Here is a 24,526-nt window from a genome sequence, read left to right on the forward strand (position 1 = left end):
CCGAACAAAATACAGGTAAAAGTATTTGGTTAGTACGTTTGAAAAAATTGCGCTTTCCTGGTTAGTACGCTCAATTGCTTGCCGTGACGCAACCCGCAATTCGTTCTCTAGTATCTTCTTAACACTTTCACTGCGGAACACATCTATCGACGTGGTCGTGATCTTCTGCCAGCGGCGGAACACGTCGATCGACGTGCTAACACACTGGCGTATGAAATGGCTTCTGATTGGATTAATTCTATATATACCGACACGTGCTTAATTATTCTTCTTTTTTATGACCCAGCCATCATATATTCGGATCCGTTTCAAGGTACCTTTCTTGCATTGAAAGTTATGTTTATCATTACCTTGAGTAACTTTTATCATTTTCCAATGCTCTCTTTTGAGATTCAATATAAGAATTTTGCGAGGTAATTGGTGTTTCACATAATTTCTTAGTTAAAAAATCCGTAATTAACTTTATAAATGAAATATTATGAAATTTTAAATTATATTTACGAAAAGTTCATACCGCGTGGTAAGCTAATGCATACATAATAAATATTGATGATCTTAGAGACAACGACACATTGCTCCTTTTTTTCGCCATCTTTAGTATATTTCTTAACGTGTGAAGACTAATATCACAGCTTTAAAAATGATTACTTCTACGACGGTGCTGTGGTAGATGAAAAAAAAATATGTATATACACACACACACAGTTGTAACTGTTGGTTGAATCCTGCTATACCAGTCGATTTTGTTAGCGGAGGTTTTTTTCTCAGATTTAGTTGAGACAGCTATGTTTTGAGTACTAAAGAACCCATCGGTACACAATGAATACAAAGTGGAAACTTCGTTATAAAAATTCTACCGTGATGATGAAGCAATGCTGCCGAAAATATTTTCAGACCCGAAACGGTAAGATGAGAATACGGAGAATGTATGTCGGTATAAATTCGCTGTGATTGTTATTTCTGGAACAGGATACCATTACGTCCTAAAGGAAACATTTGCTGGTGTCACATTCTGTTTTGTAATCAGTAAAATACACGACAGATTCAACATTTAGCTACATTAGCTGTGCTTCTGACCTACTAGTCGGTGAGTAACAATTCAGAAGCAATGTACTACAAAGTGACGGTACGGTGGAAAATTAGCCTGAAGTTTTAGATTCAAGAACGCAGAACAGACGTGAACGTGGAGGTGAGACGTTCTGACATCGAACAGTGCAATTTTAACTCCAGTACATTTGGTCAGTGGTATCCATAATGGGGAAAAGAAGACGCCAAGCAGAAATATCTCCCCAATATCTAGGCAAGTTTTTACCCATTTTAATAGTTTTTGTGCAGTCCTAATTCTCAAGTTTTCATTTTCTCTAAGCTAAAAAACAAATTTAATATTTAGGGGAATCATCGAAACAAAAATTTTTAAAAATAGGGATTTCCCAAAACAAATTATCATCTACTCCTGAAGTGCAGTCAACTCCAGGTAATTATAGCTTTATTACTTCATCAGTTTCATTGAGATTGCTCGGACACACTCAGACAAACTATTAGCTCTTTCACTCTTTGCATTAACGTTTTAGATTCTGATCCGTCGTTGGATCCTGTGTCTATACCCAAAGAGTCTCCAGCTGGTCCTTCAAATGCCTCTTCATCAATACTTGGTAAGAAAAGCAAACATTTTTCAAAAATTGATGACAAAACATCTGCCTGTTAAATTTACACAGCCTGTTTTTTATTTATATAATTTATTTTATTCTGTCGACGAATGTAGGAATGCCTTCACCCAACGCAATTTCGGGATACAGAGATAGAAATTTACCAGAGAAAGAAATTGAAGCGATCCTGGAAGATGATATTTCCGGTTCAGGGGACAGTGATGACAGCTTTCTTCTAAGTAGCGACGATATGGAGGATGATGGAAGCACCAAGTCCGAAGACTGCGTATATCCAGAGGATAGTGACGCTTTCGAAGATTCAATCATAGGTATGTGTGATAGCTCCTCAAGTTCCCTAAGCCATGGCTCAACTGTGACTCCGGGTTTGTCTATCCACGCGCGTCGCACTGACCGCACTTGGTCTATGGAAACACCCACATTGCCGGAAATGACTTTCACTAGACAGAGGAATTTGAAAGTGAAACCAAATGGAGACACTCCATGGGATTTTTTTGACTGGTATTCACAGACCAAATAGTAGAAAAAATTATTCAAGAAACAAATAATAACGCGGACCGTTTCTTGAAAGAGAGGCTATCTCCTCGCGCACGCATAGGATGTTGGAAACCTGTCACAAAGGATGAGTTTTTTCGTGTTTTTGGGGCTACTACTGCACATGGGACTGATAAAAAATTTCTCAGATTCAGGATTACTGGCGGAAAGACAAGTTTTATAACATCCCTTTCTTTCCCTCTCACGTCTCGGGACAGGTTTCAAATAATTTTACGTGTATTGCATTTTGCACCTGCCGAAGGGACACAAAAACCACGTTCATCTGACCGCCTTTAGAAAATAAGGCCATTGTTAAATTATTTTGATGACATAATGGATGAAATATATTACCCTTCCCGCGAATTTAGTATAGACGAGTCCATGATTTTATGGAGGGGGCGACTGTCTTTCAGGCAGTACATCAAAGGAAAAAAGCATAAGTTTGGTGTAAAGCTATACATGCTGGCTGAACCCAGTGGTCTTGTCACAAAAATTTTAGTTTATACAGGAGCCGGGGAAAACTCCGAGGGAGGACTTGGACATGCGGGCTGTGTTGTTCATAAACTTTTGCAGGCATATGGAGGAGTAGGACACTGTGTATTTATGGACAACTACTTCACCAGTGTGGACATTGTTGCAAGTTTAGCAGCAAATAAAATGTTGTGCACTGGCACGTTGAGGAGTTACCGGATAGGTAATCCCGCGGAAGTTACTGCGAAAAAAATAAAAAAAGGAGAAGTGGTGGAAATGTGGTCGGACGACGGGGTTTGTGTGCTAAAATGGAAGGACAAAAGGGAGGTGACAATGATTAGCACACAGCACTCGGGAAAGTTGGTGAATAGTGTCAGCAAAAGGAAAATTGAAAGGAGGGTTCCTGAAGCGGTGAGGGAATATAATAAATTCATAGGTGGTGTTGATAGGTTAGATCAACTTTTGTCCTACCACATAACCTCAAGAAAGACCTTGCGTTGGTATAAAAAGGTTGCTCTCTATATTGTGCAAATAATGTTACTAAACAGCTTTCAACTGTATAAAATGTATTCAAAGGGAGAGAAAATGAGTCTACAGAGTTTTAGACTCAGTATTGTAGGAAAACTCGTCAGTTTTGGCCGGACTCAGGAAAACGTCATCGTTTCCCAAATCAATACCCAACCACTAGAGATGCACTTTCCCAAGTTCAACCCCATGACAACTAAAGGGGATAGAAGAAAACAAAAAAACTGCTGGGTATGTACAAAAAAAGGAAAATGCCAGCAAACCATATACTACTGCCCTGATTGCGCAGAAAATCCTCCTCTTTGCTTGGAAAATTGCTTCAAAGAGTTTCACGGAAGGATTGATTAAATTACGTGCATCATGTTTGGAGAATATGTTTCAGATATGTTTGTTTATGTGAGTGTTTTTATCATATTCTTGTTTATTTACTGACGTTTTATTTTTTTGATTGTCATAAAACCTGATAAACCATTTGTAAAAGTCATTCTATTTTTATAATTTTACTTGCTAAGAATGCAAATTGTTAATCTTAATTCGAGATTAATACATATTATCCTACAAATTAAACTTTTACCAATTTATTAGTGTATTTTCAACATAGAGGAGTGCATGAATAGTAATATACCTCTACTCTTTTCCACCACTCTTCAAGAACCATCGATTGAATAACCATTCAAGCGGAGAGCATAAAAGATCGTGGTCTAAGATAGGTTTCCAAGGTAAGTATGTAAGGCTAGGCTTAGAAAGTACCTAATTCCGGTATTTACCTCAAATATGTGCAGAAGATCAACATCAAAATGTATATTCTCCCCAGCTAAGGTGAACGTCCAAAAATGTTTTGTACACAAAATGTACGATAAAAAAAGAGCGTGAGATGGGATTCCGAGTTCAAATATTCAGTTAATGGTACGAGGCTAGTAATTAAATACGGATTAACTATCTACTTGTTTAAATCATCGATATTTAGCAACTAAAGATGATGTATTTATGCATTAGAAAATTTACAACCTTCTGTAATACGGGTTGCATAACCACGGACCATTGTCAACGGCGGACCACGTCGATCGACGTGGAAAATAAATTATCCAATTATACCGAAAAAAAATTGAAAATTTTAGTTTGGTGATACTGGATGTTCATTACATCCTATTTCAAACCTGTTGGCGAGAAAAAAAAATTCCGCATTTTTGGATCATAAGGCACCTGAACAGTCGCAGTCAAAGTGTTAAGGGTCGTAAACCTCCGAATTCATGATTTAATTTATAATTACTAGCCATTAACATTCTTACATTCATTCCACATCTCTTTCTTTGACCGTGATTTATCTAAATGCATTTCTCAATTCTTATGACGTGATGAATAATAAAATGCGGCCTTTTATCAGGAATTTCTGACTATGCAAAACTGCAGCCAATGAGAAGCCCCAATTTTCCCCACCCCGAGCTCCTCACCTTCTGTTGCCTCTGGAGTGCCCACTGCGCATAAATTTTGCGAGTGGGCAATTTTTGCTATTGCACGAGTTATAATGATGAAGATATGAGTCTTATCCAATTCCAACTTTATCTAAAGCAGTACTGCACATGCTCCATAAACTCGACGTCAATGCTATGGAGTACGTGCGTATTTGACTACTGCTGCGGGAGCAGACGATGCTCTGGATCTCCACGCGAAGCTTAGCTTAAAAATACTTGATCTCGGCACGAAAGCAGACGACATTACACAAATTTTTAAAGTAAATTTCAACTGTATCATATAAAATTTTCTTGTAATTGCGCCGTAATCTTATAATCTTGCGTGTTATTAATCGATGTATCGATCGATATAACAATGGATATGGTATTATTCCAGAAGCGAATGTGTACGGCTGTCGCCGTAATTTAAGGGTAATATGATTTTGTCCAATTTTTATGATATTTAAAAACAACCAGTTGATATACCCAGGGTTTGTGTTATATTATCCGAGTATGCTGTGAGAAAGAAGAAATGATTTAGCTTTACTTGTCCTCTTTCTGTAAATATAAATAGGATAAATTAGGGGACATAGACGCCGTTTTCATGCAACTGTCTTCGGGAAATCTATGAAACATAGTGATTTTTAGTCACATGATATTTTTTTTCAATGTAGCACTCATTTTCTTGATTTTAAAGGTGAAAAGAGTTCAGGAAGGCGATCCTACGAGAACTACCGATAGTAGTTGTAATTATATGACGACTTTTCCACAGATTGTAATTACCCCGACTGCTATTATTTACTTTCCTCATTAGCGCGTTTTCCTGGTTAGTACGTTCATTTTTTGTGGTCCCTTCAGAAACGTACTAAACAAGTTCCACTGTATTCACAAAAAGCAATTAAAGCACATTTATTTCACATTGCTCCGTAGATCTCTCCATTGTTTCTAAGATTTCACATCATTCAAATACATTCAATTTTTGCTGGTATTCCAATCAATTGACTGTGGTCGAAGTTCGAATGCAGTGAAAATTACTAATAATTAATTAAGTGATCACAAAGAACTTTTTCAAAGTATTTCTGAGCATATATTTAAAATTCATAAACATGTGTAGCAAAATAACTACGCAAAATGAGTAAATATAACCTAAGGATTAACAACTAGACCTTCCATTTAGAAATTAAAAAACATTGTGACGCAAAATTTAGACGGATGTGTATTTTTTTTAGGGAATGACCTTAATAAGGCCAAAGCAAAAATGGAAAATTGAGGAAATATTGTTACATTCTTTGATTATGAGAATAGGAATGTAATGGGTTAATTTACTGGGGGATGATTTAAAATAAGCTCCAAGGAAACAGCTACATTGGATTTCTTTTAGCCCAAAGAGTGCTTTCTAAGGTTGAAGATACGAAATGTATATAAGTTGAAGAATATGACAGCTTCAATATGGGAAGAAATTTCAAAGCCTATTTAAGAATAAACCTCAATTTCACAAAGCCGTGCAAACTTAAGTCCATTCCGAGAATATGCAGAAAAAGAAGTTCTGCATAACTGCACAGACAAAAATGCAATATGAGCAACGAAATAAGGAGCGAAGAAAATAGAGGAGGCACCATAGAAAAAAATAAGAAAAGAGTCATTAAACAATAGCCTGAAAGCATGATTAACCTGAGCCTGACAATCTTAAACTGGGCAGTGACATTAAATTCAACAGAAAAGTTTAACGCTCAGTAAAAGAACATGAGCCAAGGAATGTAGATAGAGGCAAATTTCCAAAACTTTCAGTATTTACAGAAACATCACAGACAAAAATGTCTCAGACACATAAACTTCCCATTCAGTCACAGTAATGAACTTATATTTATCCACCAAAAATTATATGAGAATTTAATAAGTCCATTTGATTTCAAGGTCCATTTGATACCACTGACAGTTAAATATAGAGGCAGCATAGAAAGCATGATTCAGGCTATTTTCCTTCCAAAAAGTATTTAGTCTTCAATCATGACAACTTTCAATTCCCATAGCAGAAACACTTTGCTTCTCAGAAGGATAGAAGAGTACAGAAATGCTCCACTTATTTCAAGGACAAAAAAATATTGTGCATAAAACACAAAATATAGAGCCAACTAAGTTTCATATGGCATGACAATCTGAGGGGAAAACTGTTCTTAAGGACAATAGCAGTTGATATTGACAGTATCCGTTACACTTTTAAAACCATTATCTAAAGAGGGGAAAGGAAAAGAACAGATGTAATAGACATTTTTTAAAGAAATAGTTCAAATTCATAAATAACGAAGAGAAAATGCATTAGATCAACCTCAGGTTAAACTGTTAGTAGCAAAAGCACAAGAAGATTGATAAATATATCCATCCAAGCAAAACCCAAGTTAGCAACATACCATTGCAGAATGCTAAGAGTCACTTGGGCAGTTTTTAGAGTGAAAAGGGGCAGAAGCACCTACAGTAAAATATCCAGTGAATTAAATAGCATTATCACATTGGAAAAGTGTTTCAACTATGCGTTCTCTAAACCACAGATACATGAAAGAGTGGGATAAATGCATCAATAGCAGTTCACCTCAAGCAATTATGAAATAAGTTCGGTGTGCACATCAGTTACGAACAGGATTAAAAGCATACACAGGATTTCAGAAAATGCTATAGAAATGACCATTAGCCCATGCTTACAAGAATGTGCACCACACAGGCTACAGTCTTTTCATCCTTACCCCATCAGGATACTCCATGTCAAGGTCGAAAAATTGAAGAACATTGCTCAACTGAGGAAAATTATAGCCCTGCAGGGGTCAAGCGAATCATCCAGAATGATCAATTATGTCATAAAACCACTTTTGATGAGAATGATATAATTTTAGGAATGAGTTTGTGCTGAAAATATGTCACATGAAGTTACCTTCCTAATCAAATGAAAAAAATTATGATAAAAATTAATTATCTTTCGAGGCAACTATAATGCGCTCAACCCCGATAAAATTTATTAAACATGAGTATGGTAAAACCTCATTTGAAATCAGACACAAAAATCACAGTAGATACCCTAAAAGAAGAGTTTATCAACATAATAATGATCATAATTGAGACTGAACTACATGATTTATAGCTAACTTATAGTGCATGCTGTAATTTTCAATGCTGAACCAGATAATTTTAGCAACATAGAGAACTAAAGTTATGTTCGTCCATGAAAATTTCAACCTATAATTATAGCAAAACATCACCCACATTAATAAAAATTACATATGCTGATTCACTCCAAAAATTAAGAATTCAACGCCATTAAAATACTAATATTTCTCTTCAACTAAATATCACTCTACACATGTTTCAGAAAAGAAAGACTGATAATTTTCCTTTTCACAAATTAAAATCAATTGCCTCAATGCATTTAAAATTTTCAAAATTAAGTAAACAAATCTTTTACTTTCATAAAACAATATCTTCATTTAGAAAATTACAAAATTTTTGTTTTTTTTTTCTTCAATGAACTTTTTCACACTCATTTGTTGGAGTTTTTTTCTAAGCTCTCTCTACCTAAATCGATCAAAGACGAAATCAGACCTGGCCTTTTTAGCAAAATTAAAAAAATATCTTTTAGATCATTGCTAGTATTCAATTGATGAATTCTTTGAGGATGCCTCGCAGTTAATGTAATATATATGTATATGTATTATAATATATTGTGAGTTTCTTTGTACTTTTGATTTGCTTTTTATGTTTTCCTGACGGGTCCTATATATGTATATTCATATCTTTTCTGTGACCAATAAAATATTATTATTATTATTATTACATTCTCAGAATAAGTCAATGACGTCCAAATAATTTCCAAATTAATTAAAAACCTTCGCAATACATAAGGATGAAAAAGAACTAAACGGTGAAATTAAGTTTCAACCCCTGTGGGCGCGGGGCACTGCAAAATAGGGCTGGTCAGGGGGACAAACTCAGTTCTCCCACACGTCATCAGCTTCAACTGGCCAAATCGCAATGGTAGATGTGCATTTCTCCCCAAGAAGAACATCACAATTTGTCCAACCCAAGCAAGCATTCAAGGGTCCAGGAGAGCCGTGATGCTTCACCAGATCCCATGTCAAAGTTTATGAACACAGTGGGCACAAAAAATGTAGTACATATTAACAACTAGCATGACAGACATCTCATCCCATTTCACGGAATTACTACCTACTCCTTTTTTCAGGAGAGCATCCCTACTCCTACATATGAATTACTAGACATCTTAGCACAATTATGTAAGGATTTTGGTAGCACTGAATACCACTAATACCAATGCATAACATCCTAAAAGTGTCTTTCTAGCGTTTCCTCACAGTATTTTTCCAGACTTCATAAAATAAGACGAAAATAGTAGAAAAAACGTTAATTGCCTGCGAGTCACAGTGACTCTTTATTGTGTTTAACTTTAGATTAGCGAATGATTGCATTTCACGCAAAAGAGGTCAGATCAACATTTTATGCCACGACGTCCCGAAATCCAAATTTTTGAGAAGCAGAGTAAATTCTAAAAGCGAGTTAATATTACTGTATTGTCACATTATTGATCTTCATGAAAATTTGGTGCCACTATTTATGATAAACTCAATGATATTGAAATTATTAGCAGTATCAGTTACTCAAAAATCACTATATAAAGATGAAATGATTGGCATGAACAATCTTATGCAATATTTAGTAAAAAAATGAAAATTTCGCATACTGTTCGACAGGTACATACTGTTCTATAAGTCGAAATTATAAATAAAATAAGCTACAAACCCTCTTCTACGAACACTGGCTTCTGCATGTATCCTACATCACAAAGTCTATGCGGCCTCATTAAAGGTGATACAAGTACTGAATTTAACACATATTTTAATGAAATCTAGCATCCTCTTAGCAAGACACAGTATGCAGATGTGACAATATCACCTGATGTAAACAAAATCCCCAACCCCCTCCTATGAGCAATACCTTACCCCACCGCACACAATAGGGTGGTTTCCTATTATTTTTTTATTGCCTATATCGAAAGACTATTACTCCTGGAGTACGTATTTCATGCTTTTAGATTTTTACATGACGATATCTATTTTTCGCGATAAAAAGAAAAGTGAAAATTTTCAAGCGTGCGAAAACGCGAGGCGTAAGTATGAATGCCGGGAAATCTCTCTGTGTGACGTATTTCTAGTTCCCGCTGCCGCCGTGTGAGGTGACCTTGAGGCAAGTTGAGCGCTGATACGACGCAGGCTGCTAGCGGGTAGCTTAGTACCCAGCTGGCTGGTAGTGCTTGGCTTAAATAAGGATTATTAATACCTTATCAAATGAAGAAAACTTTCCGACCTTAGCCAGTTTTAATAAGTGATTACTGATTATTAAGACATGTTTCCCTGAGCTCTGCGCCTCATGCATGCATTGGTAACCTCAGACGATGTATAACTCCTATCCTCTCGTGTAGAAACTAGGTCCCTGTGACATTACGTGGAGTGGCATCGCATGGGCGCCAATCTGGCCCTTTTCAAATGAGGATAAAAATGGACCATTGCCATTCGTCTAAACCGGTATTTCTAAAACGAAATAATTTGTATATTATGAATACAGTAATGGTGGGTAACGTATCGCAATCAATGCCTTTCATTTTCTTTGATGAAGGAAACTACCCTATTGGCATAAAAGACACTGATTGGGTGCCTGTTTGATGGCAAAATGTCAAATAGCAGTGGTCAGAGTACTACACCTGAGTTAAATAATTGTAAGAGAACTGAATTTGAAGCATCCCATCAAATCAATTATCCAAAACAATCAACAACACGAACAGCAATAACACATATAAGAATGCTAGAGTCCTCTTGGCTAGGAAAGAGAATTTTTCATTTACAGAAAAGAAAATGAAGACTTGGTAATCATGCAAAATTTTTAAGAAAACAAGCATTGCCAAATATTGTTACAGAATAATTTCTAAAGGCAATATATCCTATGGGAAGATAGAGATTCACACACTTACAAAAACAAAATCTATTCGATACAAAAATTGGAGAAAAAAACAAATAATAATAATCATATTGAGGTTTTACCATACTAATAGGAAAACCAATCATCAAGGATGCATGATTCAGAAAGTTGCTGTTATTATAAGAAGTACGATTTAGGCATAGCTTCAGCAAGTTAGATGAAGCAAGCAGATGAAAAATTTATATACCAGCAATGAATGCAAAAAAGTGCTTGATTTACATAACACACTGAACTACACAAGTAACTTGTAACAAAAAAAAATAAAATGCGATGGTGGTTGGCGTAACATGGTGGAACTCCTTCATGATTCACAAGGTTAAGAAAAAGACTTCGCTGTTCCACAAAATAAAATATATGCCAGATGATGATACACTGTATCGAAACCGGTGGCAAATATATTTTATTTTGTGGAACAGCGAAGTCTTTTTCTTAACCTTGAGCATAAAAAACATTTTAAAAACAGAAATATTACCACTAAGAAAGCTATGTTTAAAGGTAAGATAAGGCTTAAATGATTTTAGCATATTTTTAGGCACAGTGCCTAAAAAAGTTCCAATACTATTGAGTTATCACAAAGATAATCACGTCATACTGCAGAAATTCAGCTCATATTCATCCTGTATTCTTAAGAATTCCACGTACATTTTTAAATTTCTAGCTACATGCATTTGTCTGAAATCATGCCTGAAGTTGATAACTTGAACAAAATAGGCAAAAATGTCTCATTATTGAAAAAACTATTTTTTCATGAGTTCAATTAACTCATCTCCTAATAATGAGGCTTTTCAGGCCCCTATAATAAAGCGTAATCTACCAACTTGTCCTCACAATGGCAATGCTGGGAGCCCTATGAGTGAAGCACCATTGAGTCTTGAAGCAAAGACCTATGGAAGCTACACATCCCAGCAGGTCCATTGTATGGATATCAAAAGTAACAAAGCGATTGCTGCTATGATATGCTGTAAAATAAATTGACTACAAGAGATAAATGGTCCAAAATTATGATTGACACAAATGAAGCCCATGCAATTAATGTTATTGACCCACTGGTGTGAAATCAATTATATTTGTACTTATTTTGGAATAATTGTTACTACAAATCGATTTCAAAGACAAACCTACAGCTGCAGCATTAAGCAGCACCGATTTCTTGGCTGAATACCTTTTCACAAGGAAACAATCTTCCTAGAGCTTAAAGCCATTTCAATTCAAAGAGGGCAGTTCAGCAAAATTATTGTGTAAATAAATACATAAAATGACTCAAAAGTGGAATGAAATTAAAGAGGGAACATTGTATTAATTTTGATAATTAAGCCCCAACATGTACCCTAATAAAGCAGTGCAATGTAGGGGATCAACAAAAATGCACGACCCCCAAAATAATGGGGATATGTAAAATGTCATACCTATACTGGCTGCTGATTACTTGTGTTCCATGTTACCAAAGTTAAAAGCAAGAAAAATCAAATAATATTTTATAAATCAAATATAAAAATACTCCATCTAAATTATTATTTATAAAAGTTGAATTTCTCCATGTTTCTTTATTAAATAGGAGTAAGGTCCACATTTTACTTGACTTACTCCAAAAATGCTGGAAAAAGGTTGCCTTTTGAATATTTTCAGTGCACTAAGTGAGCACCCAGGGCATAAGAAGCTTCAATTAAACAAACATTTATAGTTCCAATGATCCCTGAAACAAAACTCCTTAAGAAATAACCAAGAAGTTGAGCAGTGAGGTGGTGGCATTCCACAACTTGGCCAATAAACAAGTACAGTAGACTCTATTTACTACGACATTCACAGGAGCAAAAAACCAAAGGTTTGTAATAACAAAGTTCATATGAATGTCTCTTTTAGAAATCATCGAAAAACACATAATATGTCAAAATATCTTGTCTCATCAATCTCCCATACCTATAGTAGCACTGCAATATAGCTTCAGAGTCAAGTGTATCATGTACGTGATTAAATTACGTGCATATATATAAAAACAAGCACAGTCGTTTGATTTTCTCAATATAAAAATGTGGTAAGATGCAATCCAGGGTTGATATCTAACCGAATACAGTTAAGTCCTCGATATACGAACAAGACGCGTTCCGAGACCTTGCTCGTAAGTTGCTAAACCTATGCAAGGCATTTAGGATAGCAGACGCCCTACATATTATCACTGAATCACAATTGTGCACTAACTCATGATTGTGACAAGCTGATCTAGCTGGGCATGTGACGCAGCTGGAGCCGAAAAAAATCACCGTCTGCAAGAAGGAAGAATGGACGAAACGCTGAACAGTTCCTAACTTCACACCGGATTAAATGATACTTTGTTAAGATTATGCCCAAAGTGTGAGTTCCTCTACGCCACACCGCATTGCATCGCCCAACTCCATAGGTGCCAAATTTGAAATTTTGGAGATGCTTGAATTTTCCGAATGTTCGTAACTCTGAAAGTTCGTTAATCGAATGTGCGTACAAAGAGGACTAACTGTACGTCCAATTTACAAGCGGTAATGATCGGGTCGCCATGATTCCACACAAATGAAGCTTATTATGTGATATTGCATACATACAGAAGTATCTCCTACGGAAGAAAGAACCATGATTGACCATAAATGAGGAGGAATTAAACGTAGGGCAAATTATTATAACGTACCATAGTGTATATCCACCTAAATATCATTGCATATTTCTGGAACTTCATAATAAAGTTCATTTTATAACTGCCGGGACCAGGACTGAATTCATAATTTTATAATGATATTTCTTTTACTATACTTAGGATAGGCCTTTCGGTCGGGATTAATGACCTGCTTCATAATAAGAAGAACTAAAGAATAAGGTTGTTTGCATAAACGAGAGTCTACTGTACACTTCCATCCACCACCATAAATTTGCACCCATAGTAATTAACATTACGAGTGAGCATTAATATATAATTATATTAATATGAGCAGTACGGAAGAGAATACATACACCTAAAAAACACATTTATCAATTTTCTATACCCACCTCTAACTAAGAAAGAAAGAGAAACTGATTTATGAAACTCACCTTCAGCATGTGCAGTTGCTCCAACGTCAAATCCTTCACCGGCAGAACTAAGCAATCATGCTCGCCATCTGAAAGCGGTCCCCCTTTTTCAAGCTCAACATCTCTTTGGGAAGATTTCCTCTTTCTGATGGCAATGCAAACATTAAAATCATGGTAAATCACAGGGACAAGGTCCTTTGACAGTTGCACATCCAACTCCACCATGTCCGCTCCATGCCTGGCAGCCCTCAGCAATGATGCTATAGTATTCTCACGCACTTCAGCACACCTAAGGAGAAACATGTCAAAGATTCTATTAATTATCTAGTGAGTGGTACCTGAATCGGAGGGGTTACTATTCAGGGCTCTAAGCATCATTGCAGGATGAAAAAAGACCATTTGAGTGGGAGTGATATGTTCTCTTTACAAATGTCATTCAGACTCCAAACAATTCAACACTATCTAAGCTAAATGAAGAGGGTTTCACAGTGTCTGAAACAAGAAATTGTATTTCACAAGCTACCCCCTCCAGGTACATACTGGTAGTTGTATGCAGGGATGTGACCTGGCACTTGAAAATTCATCCTTCAAAGTGGCATACCCTCAGAAGTAAAATAACTGAAAAGGCAAAAAGTGCATATTCGAAACTCATCTTTACCAGAAAAGGATTGGTATGAAAAGTCTCTCAGTCCACAAAATACGATTTCCAGGGTGCAAATGTGTTTAGTTAAGTGCATTTATGGGCCTTGAAGCTGCTACTGCTGGAAGCCCGAAATTCGGATTCATATGAGTACCCCTTTTACCCATGGAGGTCAAGGTTAGGTGAAGCCAGGTAAACCCAGCTGAAGGGACAATGGTCAAGAAAGGTGTGGGTGGGCAGACATTGTAATTCCTTCCCCCCTTTACCGCGAAGACAGAAAAATCTATTATCAGGATGCCCAGCCAATCAAAGCAGAAAAATTCAAGCATGATTCCAGATTTTTTAGGGAAATTTCACAAAATTCCAGGTTAATCTTACATGATTACTGCGATAGATAGGAAGGATTTTAGAACCTATTAAATTACTTCAATACTACTAAATTCTATCATATTAATGCTTTCTTCTTGTTCCTAATTTAAATAATTCATTAATGTTTATTCAATGCAAGCCAACAAACTGCTTGGACATTCTGATCCGAAGACTGGAGCTGGAATGCACCCGAAACGGTCGTCCACCAAATTGAGTGAACGTGGCATTAACCACAAAAACAATCATCATCACACATTGACATAGCCTGGCATTCTATTCATCATGTTTTTGAATCTTACTAGAGTCAAAATTGCTATACATTTCGATTCTGTTGTCTTGTCTGACATTACACGCTTTGATGCGACTATAAAAATTCTACTAAGCTACAGAACTTAAAATTATGACCCACACATTTAGGCCAAAAAATGGTTAAAACTGCAAAAATTTGGGTGAAATAATTTGAAACTAAAGATTTTAAAATTCCAGGCTGTAACAAAAATTCATGAATAATTATTGCAAAATTCCAGGGACTAAAAATTCGAGCATAATTCCAGATTCTCCCAGTCATTGGACAAGGCCCAAGCCATGCGCTCGAACCCCTTGTATTATTTTGATTCACCCGTATACCATACACTTGTCCATGGTCTATCGCAAGAGGAAGGGGTGGGTGGATTTCTGTGAAAAGCTTGTTAGTATACAAGCATAAATATCACGTATAAAGGGTGTCAATGGAAGGCGATAAGGAGGTGGTGGATTATATGAGCCTTAAGACTTATGTAAGTTCTGAGGAAGCAAATAGGGTGGTTTCCCATTATTTTTTTATTGCCTAAATCGAAAGATTATTACTCCTGGAGTACATATTTCACGCTTTTAGATTTTCAAATGACAATACCTATTTTTCACGATTAAATGAAAAGTGAAAATTTTCAAGCGCGCGAAAACGTGACGGCTACGTAGGAATGATGGGAAAAGTCTGTGTGACGTCATTCTGGTTCCCGCTGCCACCCTGTGAGGTGACCTTGAGGCAAGGCTTGAGTGCCAATACAAGCAGGCTGCTAGCAGGTAGCAGAGTACCCTGCTAGCAGGTAGCGCTTGGCTTAAATATGGATAATTACTACCTTATCAAACGAAGGAAACTTTCTGACCTTAGACAATTTTAATAGGTGATTATTAAGAGATGTTTCCCTGAGCTCTGTGACTCATGCATGCATTGATCATGCATCTCAGACGATGTAAAACTCCTATCCTCTCGTGTAGAAACTAGGTCCCTGTGACGTCACGTGGAGTGGCATCGCATGGGCGCCAATCTGGCCTTTTTCAAATAAGGATAAAATTTACCATTGCCATTCGTCTAAACCGGTATTTCTAAAACCAAACAATTTGTATATTATGAATACACTAATGGTGGGTAACGAATCACAATCAATGCCTTTCGTTTTCTTTGATGAAGGAAACTACCCTATTGCCTGTGGTGGCATGAGAAAAACTGTGATGCCACCTAAAGAAAAGCATTGGCCCAGAGATTATTAGGATGAAAAATGGAAGTACTAAGTTTTGCTAGAGTCAGGGTTCCCACAATAACTAAATTATAAAATTCACGGTTTTTTTCAGGTTTTCATGATCTAAATGTCATCAAATTCACGGTCTGTGGATAAGGCATTTTAGACAGAAATATTGATCATGTAACAATCATCGGTCGCACATTAACTACAAATTTAACAAACGCGACAGACACTATGAATGCAAATGCAGCAATGAAAAGGTTATCTCTTATAACGTCACCTATCGTTAGCAAAATGCAGGGCCTGGTTGTGAGTGGGGAAATGGAAGGAGCAGGGTGGCAGAGAAGTGAAGAAGTGTCTGATTTTTTGCCAGGGTTAAACAACACTTTACCGGTTACCGGTCTTCCAATCACAGGCTTAAGGTCAATCTGTCGCCATGGCTCACAGACCAATAACTGCTCTTCGAATACACGTGTGTAGATAAAATGTGTGGACACTGTCTGCAAGTGACTCGGCCTTGAAACATGATCCAAACATCAATTTTTCTTTTCAACAGTCAATCGTAGTCCTACAATCTAGTTTGAGAGATTTTTAAGGTTTTATGATGAAATTCACAGCTATTTCCAGGTTTTTTCACAGTTGACTAAATTCATGGCTTACTCACGGTTTTAAGGTTTTCACGGTTGAGTGGGAACATAGTAGAGTAGATTAGATATTGTGCTAAGTGCATGAGAATGGGTGAAATAATATCATATTAGAATGGTGGAACAGAATAATATAAGACCCGTAATACGACATGAAAATACCATTGGAACTTGTTCTCCGCTAGAATTGAATGTATCCCTTCACTACCAACAATTACTACCTTCTTGTCTAGCCAGTAATTGTGAGGAGACAGCCACACTATCCATTGTGTCTAAAAAAACTGGCATTACAATAGTTCCATGGGATATGGGATATAAGGGGAAAACAGTGTGGCTAATATGTATCATGGTTATTCAACCACCACAAATTTACATTTATCCTTCAGCTGTGGTAACAGTGGCACCGACTCCATGGGGCCTGAGGGGGCCCGAGCCCCCTCAAAGATTCGTTTGGGGGGGGGGCGGAGCCCCCTCAATAATTCAAGAAAATAATTAAGTTATATTATGCTTTGTGAATTCACAAAAATGTATTGGTGATTTTTATTTCCCATGCTTGACGATAGTTACCTTTTAAAATAAATTCAACAATGAGTGTTGAAAAAAATAATTATAAGGTTAAGCAGGTTAACTAGTTAACCTGCTGAATCAAGTGGTGTGAATCATGGTAGTGTTTCAGTGCTGCGACACACTTTCAATTTAACCTCTTCCTGGGGCAAGACCTCCGATATGGGCCCCCCCAATATTTTTTTATAAGTCGGCGCCCCCTGTGTGGTAGTCAAAATGAAAGCCTTAAGATGCCTCTCTCTCACATACAATGAATGATTATACGAATGCAGAATATGCTTCTCCACGTGGATCACAAATCTGAAAAAGATCATTTCCATTAAAGACCCATTTCTGACAACAAATAACTCACTGCTTGGTCTGTGTTTTGAAGGACACGCCAGCTCCTCGGTGACCAACATCAAGACCCTTCCATGTATGTTTCCAATGCCTGGCATATGATGCAGCCATATCACACTCAAAACTCTGAACTGGCCGGATAACAACATACTCAAGACAGAGTTGTCCCACCGGACGATGCCGCCTATCAGTAATAGGAACAAGAACCTGAGGACAAAAGACAACAAAAATTAAAAACATATGAAAACTCATTGGCTCATCTCCCATTAATAGCTCATTTATAATTTTCCAGACCAATTCATTGTTATGGAATATTTCCCTTCATGAAGGAAATAATTTAATAGATATTTCTCTTCATATACTGATAATTGATACATAACACCTGAATAATATGACCAATATTAGGACTTTGTAACACATATTTATTAAGAACTACATATTGGTGAGGTCAAGAGATCGTCGAGAAAGGTAAAAATTATATTTTAATGATCTCGAGCAATTAGTACATTCACCCAGGTCAAAATCTACAATTTTCCAACATTCAACATATGGTTTTTGTGTGACTAGTGGGCCATCTAAAAATGTGTAAGAGATTAAATTGAAGAAAAAAATCTGGGACTCTTTTTCTTATATTGTGCACACCTAACTTTGAACCCTGGAGTTTTGAATAATCCACACTTCAAACTTTTGGCCTATACCAAAGGCTTCTGCTTGCAATATTCTCTTTAATTTATGCAGCATATTACACAGGCATGTATAGACCTAGAAGGTATGTATTCAGCAGTAGCCTTAGCCTTTAAATTATAATATGGAATGAGTCGAGTAATTGATATTCCTTAAAAACAAGACAAAGCTTACATTACCACAATTCAAGTTTGGTTGGTAACTGCTGACAGCCCCACCAAATTAATTTTTCACTCTGTTTTATCCCACCATTTTCTGAATGCACAAGCATTAGTTGCTGTTAGTAGGGGTCTTAGTAACTGCATATATATTATACAAGTCAGATTTTTCTGCGAGTGATGATAAGCAGAATCACGAACATGTTGAATACAATTGTCCCAAGCATAAAACACAAAAAATGAATCATAACACATGGATATGGCATGAAAACCAGAAAAAAAATCAAGCTGAAAGAAATCATAACTGTCATTAGAATTGAAAGCACTTACATCTTCAATATGGCCCAACAAATATCTTCAATAAACTACAAAATAAATTGCCTATTCAAGCACATCATGCTTTTGTCTGGCAGAGAAGTTTCCAAATTCCTCAGAGGCTTTGATAAATTGAATTTTTTTCTGCTGCTCTAAAAGATCACTTATTTTCTCCCTTGTTCATTTTGGAATAACACTGACTTACCGTATTTCTCCGAATATAGTCCCTCTCCCCCTAATTTTGAGGCTTCAGTTTCGGGAAAAGCTAAAAAAAATGTGTTTCAATATAGGTAGTCCCCCCTTCACTTTTACCACAGGAATTTTTGGAAAAAAAAGGAGGGACTATATTCAGACATATACGGTACTGTGGTGCATATAAAAATGTGAATAATCACAACATTATCTTGGCTATGCTTAGGGTAGCTGCATACAGCAGAGTGAGGCAAAGTTTCTCAATGTGAGAAAAAGAGGGGAGTGGAAAACACAAGTGCTTGGACTTGCGGTCGATCGGTTTCCTGAAAATGCACCACACATCCTAGCCTTCTTTAACAATAAGCAATCACAAGTTTATAGGCTATCCTGCGTCACCCCAAAACTAGCAAGTGAACAATCCCCTCCCTCTTGCTGGGCACCAAGGTCACTCAGCTCTCCAGGGATATGAGTTAGGCAGGATTATAAGAGGCACACCCTAACTTTCAGCTGCTTTTCAGTGGAAAAAAATGCATGCCTCTTACACGAGTTTGTGAGGTACCTCAAATTAACAGAAAAGGAAGTACAGTGGACTCTCGTAACTACAAAGTTACAGGATGGAAACACCAGAGGTTCATAATAATGAAGTTTGTATGAATGTTTCTTTCAGGAATCATACTTAGTCAAAATACATACTTAGTCAAAATTTCTTGTCTCTTCAATCTCATATACTTGTAGCTGCACTGCAGAAGAACTTTAGAGCCATGTGTATAATATACACAATTAAATTACGCACAAATATATGAAAACAAGGACACTTGTTCGATTTTCTCTATAAAAGAATGTGGTATGATGTAATCAAGGGTAGATATCTTACCAGGTACAGAAAGTCCTCGATATACGAAAAAGATGCATTCCGAAGGCTCGCTCATAAGTTGATAAACCTGTGCAAGGCATCGAAAAGGGTATATCCTGCAGAATGCAACACTGCATTACAATTGTGCGTTTACTCACGATTGTGACGAACTGATCTAGTTGGGCGTGCAACGTAGCCAGAGCTGAAAAAGATCGCTACCTGCGGGAAGAATTGACAAAACGCTGAACAGTTCCTGACTTCACACCGGATTATATGATACTTTGTTCAGATTATGCCCAAAGCGTGAATTCCTCCTCTACGCCACAGTGTGTTGCATGAGCCAACTATAAAGATACCAAATTTGAAATTTCGGGCACGCTTGAATTTTTCGAATGTTCATATCTCTGAAAGTGCATAAATCAAATGTTCGTACGAAGAGGACCTACTGTACGTCCAATTTACGAGCAGTAATGAGTGGGTCGCCATGATTCCACAGGAATGAAGCTTACTACATGATATACATACGTACTGAAGTATCTCCTACAGAAGAAAGAACCATAATTGATGCTCTTGGGCACTGAACACGAGGACCACTTAAACACATCGCAATGATTAGAACGTAGCATAGTGTATATCCACCTAAATGACCTAGCTTGTTCATGGAACTTTGTACTAAAGTTCTCCTTGTAACTGCTGGGACCGAGACTGAGGTTCGTAATTTCATAATATTGTATTTAACCGTAGAGGCCCCACACTTTTTTACCGGAAATGCTGGCACGAATCTTCCAAATTGTAATGTAAGCCACGTACCATTTTCCCTCAAATTCTTATCGTTTATTTCTCCAGAGTTTAGCATTGTAACTATAAAACCTTCACAGGAATTACATTTCTAACATTATTTAACCTCATTAATCAAGGAAACGTAAATTTATTGATTTAGCAACGAATCACGAGTTCCTATATAAGACTGCACCCAAAACGCGTTAGGAAGTTTTTTTCCCTCACGAGCTAGTCCAAAAATGGAGGTGCGTGGGATTCACAAGGTCACGGTTTACACGAGTAAATACGGTAACTAAAATTTCGTAATAATGTTTCTTTTACTATAGATCGGATTGGCATTTTTTTCAGGATATTTGTTTTGTAACAACGAGGACTTCGTAACAAGGTGGTTCACATTAAATATACTCTACTGTACCTATAATTACAAAAAAAAGTGACTGTCCGTGCATAATTTGAATAACATGGCCCTTTAGTCCACAGCAGTGATCTAGCGGTGGTGAAAGGGGGAAAACGTCTAGTAAGCTGGGATCATACCCAATGGTTGGCAGATGTAATGGGAACACTCTCAATTCTCCCAAGACCAGCCAAAAATTTCCACCATCACTTTCATTTTCCCTGGATTTCCAAGACTTTCCAGACTTGTGGGAACCCTAATTACGGCATGGTATCTTTCTTTATAAGCTCAATTTTCCATCACACTGACCTTCCCAGTGCTCTCCACCATTGCTGCTGGAAGGAGGTGGCAGGATCCAACATGCTCGGGAAGTTCGGTCGACATAGGTGGGTGAAATGATGCTGGCTCTTCTGGCCATACGTCCTCTTCAACACCAGTGTAGAAATCAACGATGTAAGCCTGAACATAAATTTCATAACAAAATAAGTACATGTAATAAATTAAATTGAATATCAAGTACAATGGAAAACAGATACAGCAGACTCCCGATGATCTGGCTGCGGTATATCCGTGTTGCGGATTATCCGGGCATGATTTTCAGACTTGCTCAATATTTTCCGCGATCTTTATAAAAAATACAATCGGACGCAAAATCACCAGAATTACTTCATTTGAATGCTAGGATACACCGGGCTAATTATTTCCATTAGAATCCCCTTCGTAAAGCTGAACAGCATTTACGGGAGCTCCGTGTTCCTGCTTTCCAAGCCTCGCAGCACGCAACCGCGCCCCGTGATCACAGATACACGTTCACGCAGGGCCACGGATATTCCACAAAAACGATTTTTTCCAGTATTTAGATTGTTTTCATTTCAGTGCATAGCTTATCTGGCCATGCAACTGCCATAATAACTGGTTTTATGGATAAAATAACACGGTAATATTGTGTGCCATTTGCCTTTACGATAGACCTTTGTTTATTGTTTCCAAGAGTTGCGGGTAGCATGCTTCATGTGTCACATGCTCACAGCACCGCATCCTGCTATGACCACCATCCTCTCATACAACTTTGTGCAATGCCAATTCTTGCGAATGGGCTTCGTATAGAACATAGTTTTTGCCATTGCACACCACTTTAACTTATCTTACCAATCCTGGCAGACCCCAGATCCATGACCATGTAGCTACCTATTATAGAACACACAGCCATGGGTGCATATCTATTGGAAACAAGCACCAATTATTGTTTAATAATATTTAATTGGCATAATAAAATCAAATACACTAGCCAAGGCAAAAGGTATAAGATGGTGGAAAGATTATGGAAATTGAAAGTTTAATTTGTTCAAATACTCTAATTTTTTGATAATGGTAAAACTTATAATGAAAACAATTTGGGCCACATGAATACTCTAATCGTTTGAAACCACAAGAAATAGATGAATTTACTTACAGGCGGTCCCAGACTTTCCAGACTTTGGGCCAGAGACTACTCACTGAAAACACTGTGCACTTACATAACATGAATTAGTGATTGACGACCATGATTTCTGCTTAAAGAAATTAGAAGTGGAGAGCAAAATAAATTTCTAAGTGAAGAGACAATTTTGGGAGCACCTAAGTCTGAAATTAAATATTCATGTCAAGGAAATGGTTCGAAGTCAGTGGCGTGGCTAAGACAAGTTGTGAATACTAAGGCGATGGTCGGACTATTCATAACATACACGTGGAACATCTTGCATTCCTACTTTTTGTTGACAAACAACACTGCAATAAAACGCATTAGTTTGTGCCAAGATCTCTGCCCAGCTCTGATAATGGGTCGATTAGCGTGCCAGGGCTCCAATCAGCCTGGCTCACGGCCTCAGTAAGCTCACTGGCCCCAATCAACAACAAGCAGCACGACATGCAGACATGAGTATTCCTCCAGGCTAGATATTCTGGCCTTAATGCTGCAGATCTTTCGTGAAGACTCAGTGCCCAATCAGTGAGGTGACGTACATTGATTAATGATGCTTCGATGTAGAGGGGCTGACAAAATAAATATTGTTTACCAGGTTCGTTATTTCTGCCGTCACCAGTATAATGGGTGACTGTCAAGTTAACTACAGTGAAACCTCGATATAACGACACCCCACGGTGCACTAATAAACACTCGCTATAGCGAATTGTCGCTTTACCGGAAGTGGAGCAAGTAATAGCCAATATACCTGTTGCGAACAGATATACAGGAACAGGAGTGGTGCGGCGACGGATAAACATCTATCCGATAAACGTAAGCATAAATCCAGACGAAAGGCGATGTTTTTTTGCATCACTAAATTTCATTACTCAAATAACGACTAACTATTCAAACAGTTTATAAGCGCCGCACTGAATAAAAATCATGCAAAGCATTGTTTCGTCATCATTATATTTATCGAACGACAGTTTACCACATAAATTTGAGACTGAGCACTCCATTAACCCTTTCGAGACCGCGGAGTTTTCGTCTTAGCTTGACTGCTGTACCGAGCCCCAAGAGACTCTTCTTTCTCGTGGTACGGAGCATTTTTGGAGGGCATTCGTTAAGAAGGGTCTCGCTGAACCTTTTTCGACCCCTCCACGGTGGGACTCCGCATTATCTCGGTGGGACTCCGCATTATCTCGGACTCCGAGAGTAGTTGTGCTCCCTCCTTTCCGGGTTTACGACCATACCTGCGGCATTGGTTCGCGGTCAACTTATGTATTGCTTATATGTATTTAGCAAATGAATAATTGTTGCTTGCACGTAAATTACAGACATAGAATATAATTCCTCATTTTTATCTGAGCATTGTCAAATTTTAAACGAAGTTCTAAGGCCATTATCAAAGCATTTAACGCAGCAACAATTTCCATGTTGATGTTTATGCATAACTCGAGATATAAGTTAATATTTGTCGTAGAATTTCGTTTAAAAATTCTAAACGTGGCTCAAAATACAAACAATTCAATTCTTAGTTTATATTTCTTGAGAAATGAACAAATATTTATTTCGAAAATTGACTCTATAAACAATTGTATGACCGCTGTCCCTTACCGCTGAGAGGGGTTATAAAAGACGAAGGGTCCGGGTACCTGCTCCCGGATTCGGAGGGTTAATCCTAAACCCCGAAGCGTTGGGTCCCGAGACAAAGGCGACCCAAACCCACGACCGTCCTGAAAAGGGGAGAGCTAGAAAACGTATTTATACGGGTTTCGTTTTCTTGACCGGGAAGCTCTCACACGTATATATACGTCCGTGGTCTCCCGGGTCAGGAAACGTCCACACGTATATATACGTGTACGGTAGGGAAAAGGTTAACTTCATTTCTAACAGATCGCTAGCAATTATAGAGGTTAAGGAGTCTTCATGAA

At 37.4% G+C, this 24,526-nt stretch overlaps 2 protein-coding genes across 4 annotated transcripts in view; one reads left to right on the top strand and one right to left on the bottom strand.

Moving 5' to 3' along the window:
- LOC124169466 (glycerophosphocholine phosphodiesterase GPCPD1-like) overlaps positions 1-24,526 on the bottom strand; it is a 59,525-nt gene that overhangs the window by 26,000 nt on the left and 8,999 nt on the right. For 2 of the 3 annotated variants that reach the window (XM_046548082.1, XM_046548081.1), the window contains 4 exons: positions 21,458-21,607; positions 17,786-17,979; positions 13,736-14,003; positions 7,384-7,452 (listed from right to left, as the gene is read on the bottom strand). In XM_046548082.1, coding sequence (XP_046404038.1) covers positions 7,384-7,452; positions 13,736-14,003; positions 17,786-17,979; positions 21,458-21,607 — 681 coding nt within the window. The remainder of the gene's footprint in view (positions 1-7,383; positions 7,453-13,735; positions 14,004-17,785; positions 17,980-21,457; positions 21,608-24,526) is intronic. The other variant, XM_046548083.1, reaches the window with a different exon arrangement.
- Positions 54-4,012, top strand: LOC124169468 (piggyBac transposable element-derived protein 4-like). Its single transcript, XM_046548088.1, has 2 exons — positions 54-1,652; positions 1,763-4,012. The coding sequence occupies exon 2, from the start codon at positions 2,532-2,534 to the stop codon at positions 3,540-3,542; it is 1,011 nt and encodes a 336-aa protein (XP_046404044.1). The 5' UTR covers positions 54-1,652; positions 1,763-2,531; the 3' UTR covers positions 3,543-4,012.

The sequence above is a fragment of the Ischnura elegans genome, chromosome 12, assembly GCF_921293095.1.
Source record: "Ischnura elegans chromosome 12, ioIscEleg1.1, whole genome shotgun sequence".
Classification (NCBI taxonomy): Eukaryota; Metazoa; Arthropoda; class Insecta; order Odonata; family Coenagrionidae; genus Ischnura; species Ischnura elegans.

Coding starts and splice junctions, on each gene's coding strand:
- LOC124169468 (XM_046548088.1), top strand. CDS start 2,532: ATGGATGAAATATATTACCCTTCCCGCGAATTTAGTATAGACGAGTCC.